The sequence below is a fragment of the Plecotus auritus genome (genome assembly GCF_963455305.1).
Source record: "Plecotus auritus genome assembly, chromosome: 3".
NCBI lineage: Eukaryota > Metazoa > Chordata > Mammalia > Chiroptera > Vespertilionidae > Plecotus > Plecotus auritus.
This window is the reverse complement of record NC_137772.1, coordinates 227,606,235-227,626,243: the sequence shown is the minus strand read 5'-3', so window position 1 is coordinate 227,626,243 and position 20,009 is coordinate 227,606,235. Positions and strand designations below refer to the sequence as shown.

General features: G+C 57.7%; 1 protein-coding gene across 1 annotated transcript in view; it reads right to left on the bottom strand.

Moving 5' to 3' along the window:
- MOV10L1 (Mov10 like RNA helicase 1) overlaps positions 1-20,009 on the bottom strand; it is a 30,045-nt gene that overhangs the window by 8,712 nt on the left and 1,324 nt on the right. The window contains exons 3-18 of the mRNA XM_080660276.1: positions 16,902-17,064; positions 15,285-15,397; positions 14,746-14,933; positions 12,364-12,504; positions 12,031-12,174; positions 10,601-10,795; positions 9,696-9,810; positions 7,931-8,108; positions 7,696-7,766; positions 6,728-6,819; positions 4,195-4,307; positions 3,478-3,611; positions 1,893-2,001; positions 1,316-1,494; positions 614-760; positions 57-178 (exon numbers count right to left, since the gene is read on the bottom strand). Of these exons, the coding sequence (XP_080516402.1) occupies positions 57-178; positions 614-760; positions 1,316-1,494; positions 1,893-2,001; positions 3,478-3,611; positions 4,195-4,307; positions 6,728-6,819; positions 7,696-7,766; positions 7,931-8,108; positions 9,696-9,810; positions 10,601-10,795; positions 12,031-12,174; positions 12,364-12,504; positions 14,746-14,933; positions 15,285-15,397; positions 16,902-17,064 (2,204 nt within the window). The remainder of the gene's footprint in view (positions 1-56; positions 179-613; positions 761-1,315; positions 1,495-1,892; positions 2,002-3,477; positions 3,612-4,194; positions 4,308-6,727; positions 6,820-7,695; positions 7,767-7,930; positions 8,109-9,695; positions 9,811-10,600; positions 10,796-12,030; positions 12,175-12,363; positions 12,505-14,745; positions 14,934-15,284; positions 15,398-16,901; positions 17,065-20,009) is intronic.

The following is a 20,009-nucleotide window of genomic DNA, read 5'->3' as shown; positions in this document are numbered from 1 at the left end:
CCCCTGACCTGCTGCCAGGACAGAGGCCTCCCCGCCGCCCCGCCCGCCGCGCTCACCGCACTCCGATCTGGTAGAAGAGGCCGGCGCTGCTGCAGGTGCTGATGATGATGCGGAAGCGTGAGGCCTTCCAGATGTCCTCCCCGTCTTTGCAGTACGCCTTGATGGGCTCGATGATCGTCTGGGCGGGGGGGGGGGGGGCAGTGTGTGTTCAAGTTATGAAGTGTCTTTAAATTGGACGTGATCACAACGTCGGAAGGACTCCCACAAGCTCACTGTCCTGTTCCACTTCTCAGTCACGACTAAGCAATGACCTAAGATTGTCTCCTTAAATAAAAATACTTACATTTTCTTAGCAACTTAGTCCCCATTTGAAGGACTCTGGAGCCATGAATGTAACATATAATCCTGCAGATCCTCCCCCAAACATTCCTTAGAACATCACTCATTTCCTAGCTTTGGTCTCTGTGGTTAATTAGCCCTTCACCCTACAAGCAAACCACCCAAGCCTGCACCCCGGCCCGGGAGGGACCAGCGGCCGTGAGGGAGGGACGGCAGCAGGAGCCGGACAGAGGGGACGGACTGCTGCTCAGGACCACGTGACGGGGAGGCTCACCTCCTCGAACCGGCAGGTGGCGTTCACGCGCACCATGGTGCCCGGCCGCAGCAGGCAGCTCTCGTGCAGCCGCAAGCACACGAGGTCGGCTGCGCTGTTGGAGGGCGCACACACCAAAATCCGACTGTCCGGCAGGGCGTGGTACACCTTCACCAGGCACAGGAGACGGGGCAGTCAGCGCGGGGCTAATCCAAGCAGCGACGCCTCGCCATGGGAGCAGGTGGGGGCTCCGCCCAGGACCCACCCCAGGGCCCGCTCGCCTGCAGGAGGGCATTGGGCGCTCTGCCCACGTGTGCTAATCCGGAGCCCGAGTGATGCCGCGCTACAGGCACCCCCACACTCGCTGCGATGCAGGGGGCCCGCAGGCCCTGCCGCCCTTCCTGAGACGGGCCGAGCGGCTCACTCTCCTGAGAACGGGAGGCTCCCTTCCACCCCCGTGGCACAAGCTTTCGCACCCTGCACAGCCCGTGGACAACACACGACGGACCTGCACAGCCCGTGGACAACACACGACGGACCTGCACAGCCCGTGGACAACACACGACGGACCTGCACAGCCCGTGGACAACACACGACGGACCTAGCTAAACACAAGCAGCCGGAACTTTCAAGCTCTGATCCACGTGTGACAGACACAGAATTCCTGCCGCCAACCCCCACCCCCCCCCAGCCAAGCTCACGGTGACCGCGCTGCCCCGTCACCTGTAACACAGCCTCGATGATGGTCACCGTCTTCCCAGTGCCAGGAGGCCCGAAGAGGACGTACGGGAGGGGGCGGCAGTCGCCACTCAGGATCCTGCGCACGGCCAGCTGCTGGTTCTCGTTGAGCAGGGGGTTGAAGAACTCCTTCTCTTGGGCCCCCGGGGGCTGCAGCTCCTCACCTGATCCAAGGGAGGCACAGGGTCGGGCGACATCCAACAGCCGGAGCAGCTGGGCACAAAGATAGCAGCAGCACCGGCCCCCGGAGGCCCCCGGAGTCAGCGGGGAAGCTCCCGCAGTGGCAGTGCCGGGGGCGCAGGAGGCCACAGAGGAGGCGGGGCTGGACCTGCCCTGGCGCTGCCTGCGCAGCTCGGGAGTCAGCGTCCGAGAGCAAACAGGACCTTCCCTGTCTCCCCCTTCACGGCAGCAGCGCCAGGAAAGGCCACCATCAGAAGTCTCTGGTCGTGACAAGAGTGTTCGCTCACCTTCCCGTCACTCAACCCTCGTGACCACACCTGACCCCAACAGCGAGCCTCTGAGGGCCTAGTCCCAGGCGCGGTCACCGCCCCACAATACGCACCCAGGTGACTTGTCTCTGCAGCCAAGGCCGCCGGCCCCTGTGTGTCCTGGGCACCCGCCTGGCTCGTCTTGGTGGCAGGCTCAGGCTGCTCCTTCTCAGCGTCCCCGTTCTAGAAATAATCACGACACCCCCCCCCCCCAATGGTTTAAGAAACGCTCTGTGTTCACAGGGGCTCAGTTTAAAGAGAAAACGTCGCCGTCTCCCCATGCAACACTGGCTTGGTGTCCTGAACAGCGTGGTGTCCTTGCACGGACCACAGGCCACACCCCCTTGAAAGCGTGACAAACAGAGAACAGCCCGTGCAACGCTGCCACACCGATTATGTTTCTCTTCTGAATCCCCTTTCACAAGAAACCTAAGTCGCTAAGTTTGTGACGAAGGCTCCCAAACAAAGGCCTTCCCTTTGACTCAGCCAGTGCGCCTCCTGCCAGTCAGGGCGAGCGAGAGCCGGGCCCCAGCCTCCTCCGCAGCGGGCACCCGAGCGCGAGAGCGCAGGTGACAACTCCCTTAGGTAAGCAAGTGCCGCTGCTTCTGTCAACGGTGCTCACGTCCGTCCGAGGTGCCCTGCTGGCTGTGGGCGCAGGGTCCTTCCCCTCAGAAGCCTCTCTGCCCTGTGACCTCCCCCGCTCCCCTGCTCCCGGCCCGCAGCCTCTCCCAGGGCTGTGGCTGCTGTCACAGGGCCCGCCTCACTTGCCTCCTTGCAGGATGCGTGCCCGGCGATGTCGACCCAGTGTCTGAACTCTGGTGTCACGATTTTGTCTGGAAGGTCACTCCAGTCCCTGAGCTCACCTTGCCTCAGGTGTGCAATGCCGCCACGTTTACCCACCACCCAGCCAGTCCGTGAAAAGACAATGCTCCGCATTTAAAAGTATCAAGACTTAGCCCATGCAGAAGGCGAGCCACCTAAACGGCGTGGCATCGCAGCCTCCGCGACCAGGCAGGCTGGGCGGGACAGGGCGATGCCTCTGGTCTGTGGCCGAACAACACGGATCCACACAAAACCCAGCAGGTGCCCCGGTGGGACCTCTGCTCTCTCCTTACAGGGTCCCTGAGGCTGTGTGGCACTCTAACACTGTGATGATTGCGTTTCTGGAGGGGGCTGGAAATGGTAAAAGGTTTCTAAACACTGGATACAATTTAAAAACCTGTACTTAGTATAAGCTTAAAACGTGCTCACAAAACTGAATCACACCAGCGCAGGGCCCTCGGGGACACGCCCACCGTGACAGGAGGCTTTCTCTGTCACTGGACACATGACCAAGAACAAACCCCTCCGCGTTCACCCATGAAAACACGTGGCTCAGTATTTAGAGACGGGACCGTTTAAGTAAAAATCAAACTGCCTTCATGACGTTCACAAAGACTGCAAATGCTGGCCACCCGCTGGGGGTGTATCCTTCAGACACTTCTCATACAAGCCATCACACAATGGCCTGTCTGAATGTACGCACCGCCCCCCCCCCACACTCCTAAACAGAACCACGGGCTCCCGCTGTCTCCCCGGTATCCCAGCTCTGTCCTAACTGTGGCTCATGCCCCGCCAACCTGAGCGCTCCCGCGGGCTGAGACGCGGCGGCAGGCGTACCTTGGGGGTGGGCTGCCCATCGTTCTTGCTGTCTTGTGCACAGTCCCAACTGCCTGCCACTTGGGGAGACTGTAAGATGATTTCTTCTGGAAACAACACTTTGAAAACGAGAAAGGGCAACAAGGTAGGTATCACTGAAAAGCGTTAAAAAGACGAGTAAGAAGGTGAAAAGCTGTGTGCAGCAGCCCCGAGTGCCCGTGTCGTGTGCCCCGTGGACGCGTCAGCCACAGCTACGCCAGCCCAGCACGTGCTCTGGACCAAAAGCCGTGATTTGTCTACTTGCAGGTATGAAAGGAATTCCATGAAGAGGGGAGAACAGAGTGCAATGGCTTTATTTCCAATGACTCAAGTGTTATTTTTACACCGTTGAAATGAGGTAACACGGAAACTTCCCAATGGGAAAAACAACACTGGAAATCAGTTTCACTTTTTTTTTTTTTTTTTTTTTGGTTAATCCTCACTTGAGGATTTTTTTCTATTGACTTTAGAGAGAGTGGATGGGAAGGGGAAGGAGAGAGAGAAACACTGATGTGAGAGACATCAACTGGTCGCCTCCCGCACACGCCCCGACTGGCACAGGGAACCTGCAACCCAGGTACGTGGAACTGAACCCGTGACCTTTCAGTGCACAGGCCAACGCTCTAACCGCTGAGCACACCCGCCAGCCCAGCGTTACTTCTCATGCGTGACAGAGGAGACTGCTTCGTGCAAACGTACACGACGCGTACAGGACCCCCGGGCGCATCACGGATCGCACCACGGCAACAGTACCTTTCACTCCCAAGTGGCTGACGTGCTCCAATGCAAAGTGACACCGCCTGCTCGTGGTCCTGCGGGGAGAAGACGCACAAACCCTGCGGTCGAGGCTGCACACCAGGGCCAGCGCGGAGCTGCACCTGATGGCAACCGCGTCCAACGCTGACGCACGCTTCGAAGTACGTGGAGACTGCCAGCTCCCGGGTTCTCACGGCACCGAGGCCAGGAGTCCGGAGGAGCGCAGGTGGTGCCAGCGTCTGCTTTGTAGGAAAACCCTAATACTGCGCCCGTCAGGACAACACAGACTCCCTTCTTCCAGGGATGTTCAATGCACGAGGGGGCAAGTAGAAAAAAATAAAAACACAGTGTGAAGCGTTAGGGAAATACTAATGTTACTGCATCAACCAGAAAGCAATCCTATATAATAAAAGCCCAATAGAGGCAGTCCTCCGGTTACATCGGACTCGACGTACATCGTTTCATGGTTACGTCGCCATTCCCCATTTATTTGTTAAAAAAAAAAAGTTCCGTCGTTTCGACGCATATACATATGTGCTTTATGTTTTTTACTATGGATTTACCACAAGGTCAGGAGTTATCTTTCTTTTAAATTTTTTTACTGTTTCACTTCATTTCTGCTGTGTATGTGCTCCATGTGAGTGACGTAGGTGCTTATGTAGCGGGTTCCGACTTATGGCGAAAATCACCGATCTTTGATGTAACCCGAGGACTTACTGTATGCAAATTGACCGAACAGTGGAACAGGTCGCTCAATGCAGGAGCTGCCCCCTGGCGGTCAGTGCGCTCCCACGGGGGGGCACCATTCAGCCAGAAGCTGGGCTCACCGCTGGCGAGCGCAGCGGCTGTGGCAGGAGCCTCTCCCGCCTCTGTGGCAGCGCTGAGGAGCAACGAGCTGAGTGGTAAGGAGCAGCGAGCAGGCGGGCAGTAAGGAGCGAGGGGTCCTGGGCTGCAAGAGGGCACAGGCGGGGCTGAGGGACCACCCCCTCCCCGAGTGCACCAATTTCGTGCACCGGGCCTCTAGTTCTGATTATAAAGAATTACCCCCTTGAAATTCACTGAAAACAACTGTTAAGAGAAACTGAGGTGTATTAAAATGTAAGACTTTTACAAAAACGGACTGGCACCGGGCAGCACCCCATCCTGCAGAGAGGGGCTCCGAGGGTCGGCACCGGTGAGACTGCCACAGGCAGCGTAGGTGGGAACAGGGAGGCTGTCCTGGGCAATACAGTGGTCAGTACGGAAAGCTCACTTCCTTTAGGGCAGTGGTCGGCAAGCTCATTAGTCAACAGAGCGGCAAACCACGGCTCGCGAGCTGCAGTTTGCCGACCACTGCTTTAGGGGACATGACATGCATGGCCCACCAGACAGACTCCTCACGAGAGCTGACCCTGACTGACCCGGACACTCCACCCCTGGAGGGTGGACGCTGTAATTAAGCCAGGTCTTGGTTTGGTGACAAGGAGCTCAGCACCACAGCAACTCCACTGGGGGCCTGGTGTCTTATTTTTTAACACAACAGAACGAATGAAAAATTAGAAATAAAAACTCCACCTTCAAGGAAACAAGATGCGCAGATGAGGACGGATATTCAAGAAAGCACATCCGGCCTCAAACCAGCAATGGCCCAGGGGCTGAGCCACAGCATCGCAGAGCCTGGGCCACACCCACACTCTGCAGAGTTCACACCTGGGCACCTGGGTAACCAACTGATGGGTGACAGCGGGGTGCAGGGTGGGTGCTCCAAGGGCAGAAGACACCTTCAGGACCCGTCTGTCACAGCACGAAATCCTGGGAGGGGGTGTGTGTGAAGCAGGAAAAATGGCACCTGAGGGTCCCGGCACGAGGCCCCGGCAGCCCCCCTCTGTCCCTTCAACTAAATCTTCAACGGGTTGCCTGGGATACAATAAACTCCAAGATGAGAACCACCAGAAAGAACCATCCTAGGACTTGGGAACTTGACCCTAAGAAGGACAAAAACCGTAAAGCAGAGGAATTACAGAGGAGGGGCTGAGAGAGGACCTGGCTTGTGCCCCCAGTGAGAGTTGCCCACACGCTCATGCAGGGTGATCCTGTACCTGCCCTCTTCAGAGACCCAGGGGAGAGACCCCAGACAGTGCCCGGCACGGAGGTGACCCATCAACACGCAGGGCGCCAAGACACACACATACACACACAGGGCGCCGAAACATGCACACACACGCAGGGCACCGAGATGCACACACACGCGCACGCAGGGCACCGAGATGCACTGGCAGGAGCCCTGAGAGCAGGCAGCTGAGACACGGGGTGCCACACACACCCGCAGAGCGGAAGCAGGACCTGCAAGCGGGTGCAGAGCCCCTCACGGCCCCCTTCAGCAACAGCCTCGGCCACGTCTCCTCCTGCAACACTGATGCTCAGGGGCCAAGGCAGGAGGCAGCACCATCAAGAGGGAAGACGGGTTTGCGGGAGGCGCTAAAAATAAAAGCATCACCTGTTATACGTAAATTCCACATCCATAGGCTCAAAGTTATATGCTTGTTCAAATTCCGGATTCAGCTTAAGAGTCACATCTTCTTCATGAATCTAAAGGAGAAACAAACAGCTTAACTTCCATCCTTTATACCTGATTTCATGCGACGGTCTCTGCGGCACATGTGACACACCCCACAGGTCTGAGGGGCAACGGTGTAACAACAATCAAGGCGCCCTTCCCACACGCTTCCCGACCCCCTCACTGGCCCCGGGGGCTGCACATCATGAACACAGCCACGGTGCCAGGCTGCCCCGGGACCACGCCTCCCAGTGGAACCAGGAACTGGATCGTCTGGGACCCTCCAGGCAAACTGCGATCCTGCAGAGACTGATCCCGGACCAGAGGGGAGGAAAGGCGTTTCTGAGGAAGCGTGGGGAGAGTGGGGGGGACCCTCGACTGGCCGGGCTCCAGCCGGGGGTGCTGGGCCGTGTGGCAGGGTGAGGAGGCGGGGCGAGGATCACCGGCAGGAGCCCAGAGTGAGGTCAGCACAGCCAGCGTCGGGTTCAGGCCTGAGGCCACCACGTACTGACACGTCAGGACAGAGACATGGAAGACGGGCGTGAAGTTAAAGAGAACGAAAGACCAGCTCAGTGAGCCTAAGGCCCTACAAAACACCGGGGCAGCGTTCACGAAGCCGCAGGCCATTCAGAACGGAGACCGCGCTTCTGGGGAAGAACACGAGCAAAGGGAGGAAAGGCGCCGTCGCTCCCCCGACCCTCAGAAACCTGCTCCCCTGGCCGGCAGCTGCCTTGGGCCCAACCCACACTCGCATCCCAGAGGCCTTCTGAGATGGCCTTCCACACCCGGGGCTCCCCGAGACGCCAGCTGCTCGTCTCCTCACTCAGCAACGTCTCCAGTGGGGACTGCCCGCTGCCTGGCCACCCGCGCCGTCCTCACACCTGGGCCCCCGCCCGGCGGCCTCTCACCTTCACCACGTAGCCAATGTACTCAACGACATGTCCGTTGTACTCCTGCGTCTTCAGAACCAGTTTGTCACCTAGAGAAGCACAGGGCCCACCGCGTCACATGGCGTCAGTGACAGGAGACAGGGCGGGGCCTGACCACGTTTTAAGTGACATTCTAACCCGAACCAAGAAAACGAGCGAATGGGACCACATGGCGCCCGTTTAAGCCGCTCCTCCCCGGCGGGTCCACACCCACCTGCGTACAGGGAAGGCCGGCTCTCAGCCAGTCCAGGGACCTCCAGCACCAGTAACTCCCCGTTTCTCTTCAAGGCGACCCCGCTCATGTTATACTCCTTCAGCTCTATCTCTGCGTGGATCTCCTCGAGCCAGAGCAGTGTGGAGAGCTTCTCCTTGTAGTTGGACATGTTCAGAAGCTGAAACGACCGCACGCCAGTGAGCGCAGAGCACAGGGGAGCACACCATGCCCAGGAGACAGCAGCTGACACGCAACATGGGAAGGGAAGGCTGCAGTGACCACAGGCCGTGCGGGACAGCAGTCCTGAGGGCGGGACGTGTCTCAGTGAGCCCCACAACCGCCCACGGCAACCTGGATAGTTTGCAGACCCTGGCACAGGACAGGACCCGGGAGCTGTGGCCTGGGTGGTGAGGAGGTGGAGCTGGGGGTTCGGGGAGGCCTAGGGGGCAGCGCAGAGAGAGATGCCTGGCTGTGCTCAGGGTGTGGGAGCAACGTCGTCAGGACAGGAGGGCTCCCAGCCTGGCGGCACTGGCATCGGGCACACTGGGTCAGAGCGGGACCCTCCTGTGAATCGTATTCTGCAGCTTCCCTGGCCTCTACAGCACCCTAGATGTGACACCAACAACGTCTCCAGGGGCAGACCATCACCTGTGGAGCGTGCCGGTTCCAGAGCTCACACAGGGCCGGGACAGCGGCCGCCAGCCCCAATGCGGCTGTGCCATGGACTGCCCTGGGCAGGGTCCGAGGGCACCAGCCCCCAAGTGCTCCTCTGTTCCCACCTAACGAAGCTTCAATGCAGGAAAGTGTCCGGCTTTTCTGAGTAACCCAACGGGGTCCCAGAACTGAGCTCAACAAGGGGAGATCCAGGATGTCTGGCAGCCACGTGAGACCGCCCGGCCTGGAAGGCAGAACTTGACCCCACGAGGAGGAAAAACCCAGCCCCAGCAAAGCCTGCGCCCCACTCAGACAGGCGTGAAAGCCGTGGCTGTAACTGCTTCGTTTATGTTCAAACGGCGAGGAAAGACTGAGCACATCGAGCAGACAGAGAAGACAGAAAAAAAAGGAGCCGACTTGAAGATGCGGCCACAGAACCTGTCCGAAACCCAGTGCAGAGGGGAAGTGGCGAGAGGAAACGAGCCGAGCGCCAGGGATGGGTAGAAGGAAAACCCCCTCCTGGGAAAGGAAACGGCACCGAGGCACGTGGCCCGGTCAGTGTCGTAGACGCAGCGACAGACCCAGGCCGGAAGCAGAGCAGGTGTGTCGTCAGGAGCGGCCCGGTGGCCGCAGCCTCCTCAGACTTTTCCAGACCAAAAGCCAATGAGCACCCAGGAGAACCCGAGGCCGGGCCCACGTGGGGCCCACAGCACCAGGAAAGGTCAGCTAGGACCCCTTTCCTGAACGCCTCAAAGAGAACCGGTTATGTCACGTAAAAACAACACAACGCGTCACGGAGTTCAAAACATACGCAGAAGTCAAACTTCTGACCATGTTAGCAAAGATGCCTCGGAGAGAGAAGGGAGGGCGTCCGGGGATCCCGCCTGGCGGCCGAGGGGCTGGGGCTCAGGCCCCCACCTGTGACCGTTCACACCAAATGGAATGACAGCTGAGAGCTTTAACCGCCCGGCTCCTCAGCGAAGCAGCCACACGCACCCACTCCGTGGCCTGCCTCAGCCGACACACCTCCTCCGGCAGAAGGCCCGAGGCCACGGGGCCCCGCCAGGCAGCCTGCAGCCAGGACAGCGCGTGTAGCCAAGGCTGCTCCTACCTCGGCGAGCAGCGGCTGGAAAGTCAGGATGTCAATCTTTTGCTCCACACATTTCTTCAGCCGGTCGGGGATTGGGTACTGGGGAAGGAAACTTGGAAGCTGGCGTCTTGAATTCCTAAAGAAAGAAATTCAGCTGGAAATGATTCTTCGTCACCAGACATCTGGTACCACACCCAGGTCCATCGGTCACCACAGGGACAACGCGGCAGCCACCGGCCCCGTCAGCGGGCACCGACATTTACTGTGGGCCATCCGCCCCAGCTGCAGCAGGGAGGGAACCAGGGGGTCCGCACCCTGCCTACGGGAACCACAGCCACGGCGCAGAGCGCGCTGCTGACGGCTGCTCCGCCCGGGCCTGCCTCGGTCTCCCTGTTCCCTCCAGCTCTGCCTCCCCTGGGAGGGGCTGCCACTGGGAGTCACCACGTCGGCCGTGAGCAGGAAGAGCACCACCACTGCCTGGGCAAAGCGGATGCGGCCACAGATGGCGGGAGGGAACCGGGAGAGGAGACCAGGGAAGAGCAGCGGCACGTGTCAAACGGTGCAGGCTGCCGTCAGTTCACAGGTGCACTGTCTCACAACAGCCCAGGGTAAAGTGAGGGCAGCGCCCATGGGACGCAGGTGAGGGTGGCGCCAGCACCGCCCCCTTCCTGGGAGACAGGCTGGGCTGTCGGGAACACGAGGTGGGGGGACCTGAGGTGGTGAAGTGGCGGCCGGGGCGTGGCAGGCACCCCCTTCCCCGTCCTCATGCGCACTGTGGGCTGCACCCCGGCCGCCCGCAGACAGTTTTGTACCCACACACCATCCCCCCAAGTAAAGGGTGGAAGGAGCCCCCCACACCGCCTCCTCAGCCGGTGGTCACACCGCGAGGGCGTGCCGGCCACACCGCTGTCCTCCTGTCACGGCACCTTTTCTGCGTGGTCACGACAACTGTCGTTTTCGTGGGCGCGGGCGCCGGGGGGCTCTTGGACTTCTTCCACAGGAAGGGCTCCCGCACGGCGATCAGGGCCTCCTCCGCGCTCACCACGCCCACGTCCAGGACGCGCCCGATGAGGAAGCTGGAGAAGCAGAGCAGGAGGAGCTCCCTGCAGCGGCCGGCAGCCCTTGGACAGACAAGACGCGGTCAGCGGGGCCTCCGCGGCAGAGGCGGCCGGGCTCTGGGCACAGAGTCCTGTGTGGTTAACAGCTCTTTTGCGGGAAAAGAGACTTTCCACAGTAACAATGCCGTGCGTTCCCAAGACAGTCAAGCACCCCAAACAGTCACCTCTTTAACTGTCCAACCTCAGACCCGTTCCCCAAATTTCAATCAGAACCGTCTGCGCGACCAGACACGGGTATCACTGCTTCCTGCCCGCGCTCCCGCTGTGGCCCTGGCCCCCCAGGTCCCCGCCCCACACCCTCCAGGATCCCAGAGGGCACGGAGAGGGGCTGCCGCACGCGTGCCGGGCTGAAGGAGCCCGAGGTCCCCGCGGTTGGACGCTGCTGGGCTCACAGCAGAGCGGGAACGCCTCCCTCAGATCCACATTCAAGAAGGGTTTACAATTCATTAGCAAACGCAGACGGCAGACGGCGGCCAAGATGTCCAGCCCACAGGCGACCAGCAGCCGTGGCAGGGGCTCGGGACATGCGGAAGGAGGCAGAAGGGGAGGTGGCCCAGGCTGAGGGCGCCCAGCTGTCCTCTGGCACTTAGCAGTCAGAGAAGGGGGTCACTGCCTCATAGCTGAACTCACTCAAGCCACTGTCTCCACCAGCGCTTTGTGAGTTTGTCCCATCAAAAGAGCTACAAATCCTGTTTATAAAACTGAACCCAGAGGACCACACACGGGACCTGAAAGATAAAGGTCCCAAGTCAAACTCCTTGGAAACCCAGCAGCACGTACTTTGCCTCACACGTGACCACGATCAGGGCCCTTCCTGCAGGAGGGATGAGCCCACTGGGCTCAGGCTCTGGGACCTGCCTCCTCGAGCCGTCCTGTCTGCTTCCTTCCTCTTCTCCTTCACAGGCACAGTCATCTGAGAGGGGACCGGAGACCCAGCGGTCAGCTGTCGGTGGCAGTGGTGGCATGCCTGTGGACTCCCGCATGCGTGCGCACACGCCCAGCCCATCACCGGACAGGACGGAAAGCGGACAGCAGGCAGCCTCCCCTCCATTCAGAACTGTCTGCAGGAAGCAGCGTGTCCAATGCCCTTCCGGGGTCGCCAACTACCTCGGTCCCTCCCCCGCCCCACATCAGAGCCCACAGACTGGCCGGGGCTCCGGCCAGGACCCCGTCTACCTGGAGAGACTGCTCTGCTGTGGGCCACGCTGCTCTCCGACGTCTGATAGGTTCTGTCTAACGAGCTCTCCTGCATCTCCGGGTCGGGAGCAGGTGCCGGGGGGCAGTGCTGGGTCTCCCGCAGCAAGTGGAACCGGAACTGTCTGGTTCTGTCCCAGCCGGCCAGCTTGCAGCTGACCAGTTTCTGAGGGACGTCTCCTTTATTCCTGCGCAAAGGGAGCTAGCCGTCAGCGCAGAGCGTAAAACAGAGTCCGAGGAACTGGTGTGTGGCGACTGCAAATGCCTTCATGAGTTTGAGTAAGTTTTGTGGGGACACTTTCATAAAGGGAACGCCAGCGGGCAGGGCATTTCTTAAGGCCCAGCTGGGAGCATGGACGGTGGGAGTGAGGGCTTACTCTATGCAGACCACCAGGCTCCTGCTGCAGCCTTCCCGCAGCGTGCCGAAGCTGGTCGCCCTCGTGACTTCGATGCCGCCCTTGTTCTTCAGCAGAAGGGCCTCGCAGGTCTCCTCGGAGGCCTCGGCAGAGGCGTGGTCTCTGGAGAGTCCCACAGAGTGCCGTCACCCTGCAGGCTGCCTCCCCAGGCTCCGCCCCCGCCCATCTGCCTCTCCTCCCAGGCCCCAAACACCAGGTGCAGGGCAAGGTGCTGGGTGAGGGGCAGTCCTGATGCTGAGGACCCGCGAGGACACAGCCACCCTGAGGATGAGGGACAGTCCTACAAGCTCCAGAGAGGAGGCGGCGAGGCCGTGGGGATACCACGAAGGTGGTCCTGGACCAGGGGAGGGGGAGGGGGGGTGCGGGCTGTGTGTGTGTTGATCATTAGGGACAGCAGGCTTTCATTTGGGAAGAGTTTTGTTGCTTTACAATATTTGAAACAATTAAAAGAGAAGGTTCTGCCGAAACCGGTGTGGCTCAGTGGACAGAGCGTCGGCCTGCGGACTGAAAGGTCCCAGGTTCGATTCCGGTCAAGGGCATGTACCTTGGTTGCGGGCACATCCCCAGTGGGGGGTGTGCAGGAGGCAGCTGATCGATGTTTCTCATCAATGTTTCTGACTCTCTATCCCTCTCCCTTCCTCTCTGTAAAAAAAAAAAAAAAAAAAAAAAGAGAAGGTTCTCTCCCTACACGGACCCCTTCCCCTTTATTCCAGACACTGCTCACCTGAGCACTGCCTCCAGGAGGCCCACCAGGCACACGCCCACCGACCCACCTGCGGGGGCGCTCAGAGCGCAGGCCTTCAGCAACGTAGGCCTGGGCATTACCGACCCACATCTAAATGCAGACGTTCGCACCACGCCCCCTCTGCTGGCTGCTGCCCCTCAAATTCCCCAACTGAACAGGCCTCCCCACCCCCTCCTTCCTCTCCTGCACAGGTGCCGACAGGACCGTGGCCGCGGGGGCAGCACTGGAGCCGGCTGGATCCGGGGCTGCTCAGCTGACCTCTGTGATGGGTGGCTGAGGTCAGGAGTGACTCGCAGGCTCCCCCCCACCCGCCCCCAGTGCAGATGTGCAAGACAGTGGGAGCGCAGCTCTGCAGCAGGGCAGACGCTCGCTGGGCACACACGGTGGCACACCACGCTGGTGTCGTCCCGTGGACTCTCCAACTGGTGGCCGGATGGTGGTCTGAGTGGCTACCACTGTGGCATCTGGATGCACGCGCAGAGGAGACGGCTCAGACAGGGAGCCGGTGGGGGCAGGACATCCTGGCGGGGCAGAGCATGGCCCTCTCGGTGCCAGGCCCACTCCTGTGGCCGGGACAGTGCTGGCACACAGGCAGCGGGCCCTGACCCTGTGCTGCCCAGACAGGCGTCCAGCAAGTTCCTTCCCCCCTCAGCCCCAGCCCCACTTGGAGGGGCAAAGAGGACACCCGAGTTCAAGGATGGGGCCAGCTCACAGCCAGCCCAGCACTGAGGATGCGGCCTCCCCGTGCCCCGTGAAGACGGCTCTGAGGCAGATGAGGGAGGAGCCTCGTGGAGCAGGCCCAGGGAGGACCAGCAACCCCTGGACGGCTGCCCTGACTCACTGTAGCCCAGGCTGCCCGAGGAGGCTGAGGAGGAAGGGACCAGCCACTGCCAGGGGCCTGGGCCGCACCCACCCACTGCACACAGCAGAGCTGGTGCCCCTGCTGGCCACCACCCCTCTGAAGCGCAGTTAGTAAATCACTGCGTGTGCTGAGGTCGGCGCTGGGAGAGAACACGGTGGATCCGGAAAAGACCATGACCCTGAGCTAGACAGGACGGGACAGGCTGGAGTGACAGGCCACATCCACCACTCCCACAGCCTGAGCGCAGTCAGTCTGTCCCGCCCGCCGTCCTGCCCCTCACAGACACCCCCCTCGCCCAGGCTGAGCTTGCGTTTAGTGAGGAGATGGGTGACAGCAGCATTATTGGGGGCCCTGTGTGGTGAGATCCCTGGAAGTGGGTGCTGAGGAGGAAAGGCAGGGAGAGGCGGTGCTTCTCAGCGGGAGCCCACCGCCTGGGGAAGTGGGCCATGGGCAGTGCGGAAGGACACCGACACGGAGTCAGCCACTCAGGAGGCGGCATGTCCAGTGTGCCCCACAAAATAAATGCCAACGTGTTGAAGAACAAGGTGCAAACCCACCAAGTATGGAGTCACCGAGGCCAGACCTAGGGCAGGAGGGAGCCTTCAACCCACCTCCGATCGAGCACCACGAACACGTGGGAGACGCCCCCGGCCCACCACCTCCCACCCGGACGTGGACGCCGATGGCCACTGGGCTAGTGCAGGTAACTCTCACCCCAGCCAGCGGGGGCCCTCACCGTCTCTTCACTGGGGTCACGCACAGGGCCCTCCACATGTAGCACGACTGGCTGCTCTCCACCACCACGGTGCTGACCACGTCGTACCTTCGCGGCACGTACCCCTCGGGGAGCTTCAGCGAGTCCAGGGTGAAGAAGACACAGTCGTCGATCACCCCGTTCCTCCCACAGAGGCTGGAAATGCAGACCTGCAGGCACAGCGCGCCGATGGCCTCACCCACCGGAGGCCCACTGGCCCCGAACAAAGGCCCAGTGACCGCGCCTCCCCTCGCCGGGGACCTCGGGGGGTGGGGACCCTGCTCTCGGAGCAGCAGCCATGACCTGAAGGGAACACTTTGTGGGGGCCTCGGAGCCAAGGCCCTTCGCCTGCCGCCACCCCCAGGCGCTCAAGTCCTGCACCCCGCTGCCCACAAGCAGGGCACGGGCACTTGGACTGAACCAGGGCAGCACACCAGGTGTCCTTCTCTGGCCAACGCTGAACCTGACGGCGACCCACCAGTGCCCCCAGGGAACCGGGACCAGCGAGGGCCAGCACCTACCTTGTCCACACGCTTGTACCGCAGCGGCTTCACCGACAGGGCCTCGCTGCTCCACGTGCCCGGCCGGATCCAGTAGGTGGCCTCCACCCAGTCTCCCTTGCATGGCTCGAAACCTCCAAGGCAGGAGGGCAGCGTCACCCAGGGCCGCCCCCCCACCCCGCAGTGTCCAGCCCCTCGGAAGGGACGGGGCACTGGTGCTCTTTCCACAGGGACACTGTTACCCTGAGTCTCCCCCAGACCCACCTGGCCGCAGGGCCTCCTCTCCTCAGTCCGACTCTCCCTGCCAGACAGGCCCAAGGTCGGGCAGCCACGAAGCTGGTGGGCACAGTCTCGGAAGCCCAGCTGGTTTCAGGTATTCCCCATACTTTTCATTAAACCCCAACTACTATCAGCAACGAGAGAAGCTCAGCAGTAGACCTGTCATCACCTCCAGCTTCTAGAAGGTGTGGGCGCACGTGCGGTGGACAGTTTTGCGACGCCCTGTCCCTACCAGCTCTGCCCAGACGCAATGAGTACCCTTCCCACTCAGGGACCCAGGAGCTGGGGACAAGGGGAACTGAGGGCTGGCAGCTATGTCTCTGCCAGCTCAGGTGGGGAGCTGGCAGTGCCCACCAGCCCTGTGGCATGCCAGGTAGCCGTGCGGTGGCCAGTGCCACGGTCTGCAGGGTGCAAGGTGCCACGGCCCCTCTGGCAGGCGGGGAAGCTCAGTGGCACGGAATGCAGTCCTGACACAGGACGGAGGGCAGTGTGGGCAGGTGGCTGTGGTGCCGGCGTAAAGCCACAACCAGGTACAGCCTTCTGGTTCTCCTGCAATAAACACTCCTGACAGCAACAGGCTCACAGGACAGAGCACAGCACTGGACCCCGAGCCGTTTCTACGGAAGCTGGTGATGCGCACCCACTGCACCAGCCACCTGTCACTTTCACTCGGGGGCTCCCACGGTTAGCCATCAAGGTGCTCCCAGCTTTTGTGGCCGTGAAAGTGACACAGCAGGCTCCGCAGGACGAGTTGATGCCTCTGGCCAGCGCAGCCCAGGTGGAGTGCCATGCCTACCTCTCAGCATGTGACCTGCAGGGCCTGTGGCTGGAGTTCAGCTCAGAAAGCCCCGCCCCCAGCTCTGCCAGTTCCTGCTGGAGGAGGAAGAGCGACTGTCTCGGGCCCCCTGCTGCTGCCTTCCCACCATTGTGCGCAGCAGGCACCCCAGATGGCTGTGAGTGACTTAAACTCAACTGAGGGCGCCGACAACTTACTTCTTTAGGCATGAAAACAAAATCTTAGCTCAGCTGAAACAAGTGCAATTACACGTGGATACATGTTCTTGGAAAGGTACAAGGTTATCCCCAAGTCCCATTTAAAACATGTGAAGTGCCTGAGAAACAACAGTACCTCTGTGTATCTGTAGCGACAGTAATTATGTGAAAGGAACAATTACTCAGAAACTGTGACTGCATTCCACGAATGAGCACAAATGACAGACGTCCAGTCTAAGACTCTCTCAACATACAAAACGTGTCCCGATTTGACCCTCTCAAGGATGCGCGTCACCACTGTGAATCCAAGACATGCAAATGGAAAAACCCACTTTTCAATGTGAAGGAGAAACCCAGCCAGCTTACCCTCACAAACGCTCTTCAGAGAGAAGTATGTGGTCTGGTTGATGTAGCCAGCACCCTTCATCAGCGATGTCACACAGCCAATCAGCACTCGGGGGCTGGAGTCGGACAGCCCTCCGCCCTGGTTTTTGCTGTCCTCTTCCCATTTATCAGAAACAGCTTCCACCTGAGAGACAAACAAACCTCTATTAAAGCATCATAAGAGGACCACAGGAACAGCAAACGGAAGATGAATACTTCCTATGAAGAGAGATGCAAAAATCCTCGATAAAATACGAGCAAACTGAACGCAGCAAACTATTAAAAGGATTATGCACAAGCAGGAGGGCTTATCCCAGAAGGCAAGGATGGTTCAACGAAGAAAACCAATCAACGTGACACACCACGCTGGAAGAGCCAGGAAAAACCACCATCATCTCAGGGGGTGCAAAGAAAGCATGTGACGAAGCTCAACTTGCTCTCGTGACGAAACGCTCAACAACTAGGAACAGACACGCTGAGGCCATGCACGCAATACCCTGCGAACGTCGCCGTCCGTAGCGACACACACTGCAAGCCTCTCCCTGAGATCAGGGACAGGATGAGGGTGCCTCCTTTGGCCCTCTGCCAACACAGTACGGGACGGTCTAGCGGCCAGAGCAACAAGGGCGGCGGGGGGGAGGGGGGGGGGAGAAAGAAAGAAAAGGAATCTAACCTGGAAAGGAAGAAGTGAATTTATCTCTCTTTACAGATGGCATGATCTTATATGTAAAAACCCTCTACCTATTCCATTAAAAAACCGTTACAGCTAATAAATGAATTCAGCAAAGTTGCAGGATACAAATCAACACACAAAAATTACTTGCGATGAACAACATAAACTGATGAACAAAAACAGACCGAGAGACAGAGAAGCATCGATCAGACTGTCAAACCTCAGAGGGAAGGTAGGGGAGGGTGGGGGGAAGGGGGAGAGATCAACCAAAGGACTTGTATGCATGCATATAAACCTAACCAGTGGTCATGGACGACAGGGGGTGAGGGCATGAGTGGGGGGTGGGGGGGCAATGGGGGGATAAGGACACATATGTAACACCTTAATCAATAAAGAAAAAAAGTACTTGTGATGAATATTCCAAAAAGTGAAATTAAGAAACCAATTTGCTACATACAGAAACATCAAAAAGAAACTTAGGAATAAATTTAACCAAGGAGGTGGAAGACTTATACACTGAAAATTATAAAAAGTGGCTGGAAGAAGTTAAAGACACAAACAAATGGGAAGACATTGTGTTCACGAATTGGAAGACTTATATTAAAATGCCAACATTATGCTAAGCAATCTAGAAATTCACTGCAATCCCCATCAAAAGCCCAGCGACCTTCTTGCAGAAATAGACAACACTCCTAAAATTCATAGCGTCTCTCAGGGGCCTTGGTAGCAAAGCAATCTTGAAAAGGAAGAACAAAGCTGCAAGTTCCACATTTGATTTCAAAACGTGCTACAGAGCTATAGTCATCAAACACTGGCACTGGCACGAGGACAGGCACAGATTCCAGAAATAAATAAACGACGTATGTGATCAATTGATTTTCTTTTTAAACTTATTTATTTTGCAGAGAAAGAAGGGCAGGCAGGGATGGATGTATGGATGGATAGAGGAAGGGAGGGAGGGAGGGAGGGAGATAGATTTGTTATTCGACTTACCTATGCATTCATTGATTCTTGTGTGTCCTATCTGGGTATTTAACCCACAACCTTGTGTAATAGGACAACACTCTGACCAACTGAGCTACCTGACCAGGGTCCCAAGACCATTCAATGCAGAAAGGGTTTCCCCACGGTAAAGTCTTCTAAACAATGATGGTGGGAAAACTGGATACCAACATAGGGAAGAATGAAGTCAAACCCTTACCCAATACCATACTCAGAGATTAGCTCAAAGTGGATCAAAGACTTATATTTAAGAGCTAAAACTATAAAACTCTTAGAATAGGCGAAAATGGCCATGCTCTCGGATTAATGAATAATTTTTTAAAATATATATTTTTATTGATTTCAGAGAGGAAGGGAGGGAGAGGAGGGAGAAACATCAATGATGAGAGAGAATCATGGATCAGCTGCTTCCTGCACGTCCCCCACTGGGGATGGAGTCCGAAACCCAGGCAGGTGCCCTGACCAGGAATTGAACCGTGACCTCCTGGCTGGCCTGAGGTTTCTTACAGAGCTCAGAAGCTACAATGAAAAGACACATTTAATTACAAAACTTTATGAAACAAAGCCAAAGGATAATCTTGGGGGAAATATTTGCAACACTTTCATATACTAATTTTCCTTTAAAAGATCTAATTTCCCTAAAATAGAATTCTCACTAAAAAGTTGAGCCCCACAAAAAATATGGACAAAGGACACAAAAATATTCCATAGGAAAAAAGTGATGAAATATTAAACTATTTTAAAATTTAAGTGAAAAGTAAAATTATGAGATAACTGTTCACTGATTAGGTTGGCAAAGACTCCCAAGAGTGATGCCATCCACGTCCTTGTCAACCTGTAACAGACAGCCTTGCACCCTGCTCCCAAGAGTTCCAATTAGTACAGTGTTACTGGGAAGTAATCAGACAACCATTGAAATGTTAAACGTGCATACCCTTTGCCTAACAATTTCACTTCCAAGAAATTACAAAAATACTATTTGTAAATAAAAATAGAATAATAGAATCCGCTAATTGTCTTTGCTAACTGGATACCACAGGGTCCAATAACTACTACTTTTTACAAAATATGTATTTTATTGATTTCAGAGAGGAAGGAAGAGGGAGAGAGAGCGAGAAACATCAATCATGAGAGAGCATCATTGACTGGTTGCCTCCTGCACGTCCCCCATGGGGATTGAGCCCCCAACCTGGGCATGTGTCCTTGACCGGAATCGAACCTGGGACCCTCCAGTCCGCAAGCGATGCTCCATCCACGGAGCCAAACTGGCTAGAGGGCAATAACTACTATTTTTAACAGTATTTTTTGTAGACTAGAAGAAGATAGAAATGTTAACAGTGTTCATCTCCACAGTATAAAATGTAGGCAAACTTGTGAGTTATACATTTCTATGGTGTTCGATTTACAATGACCAC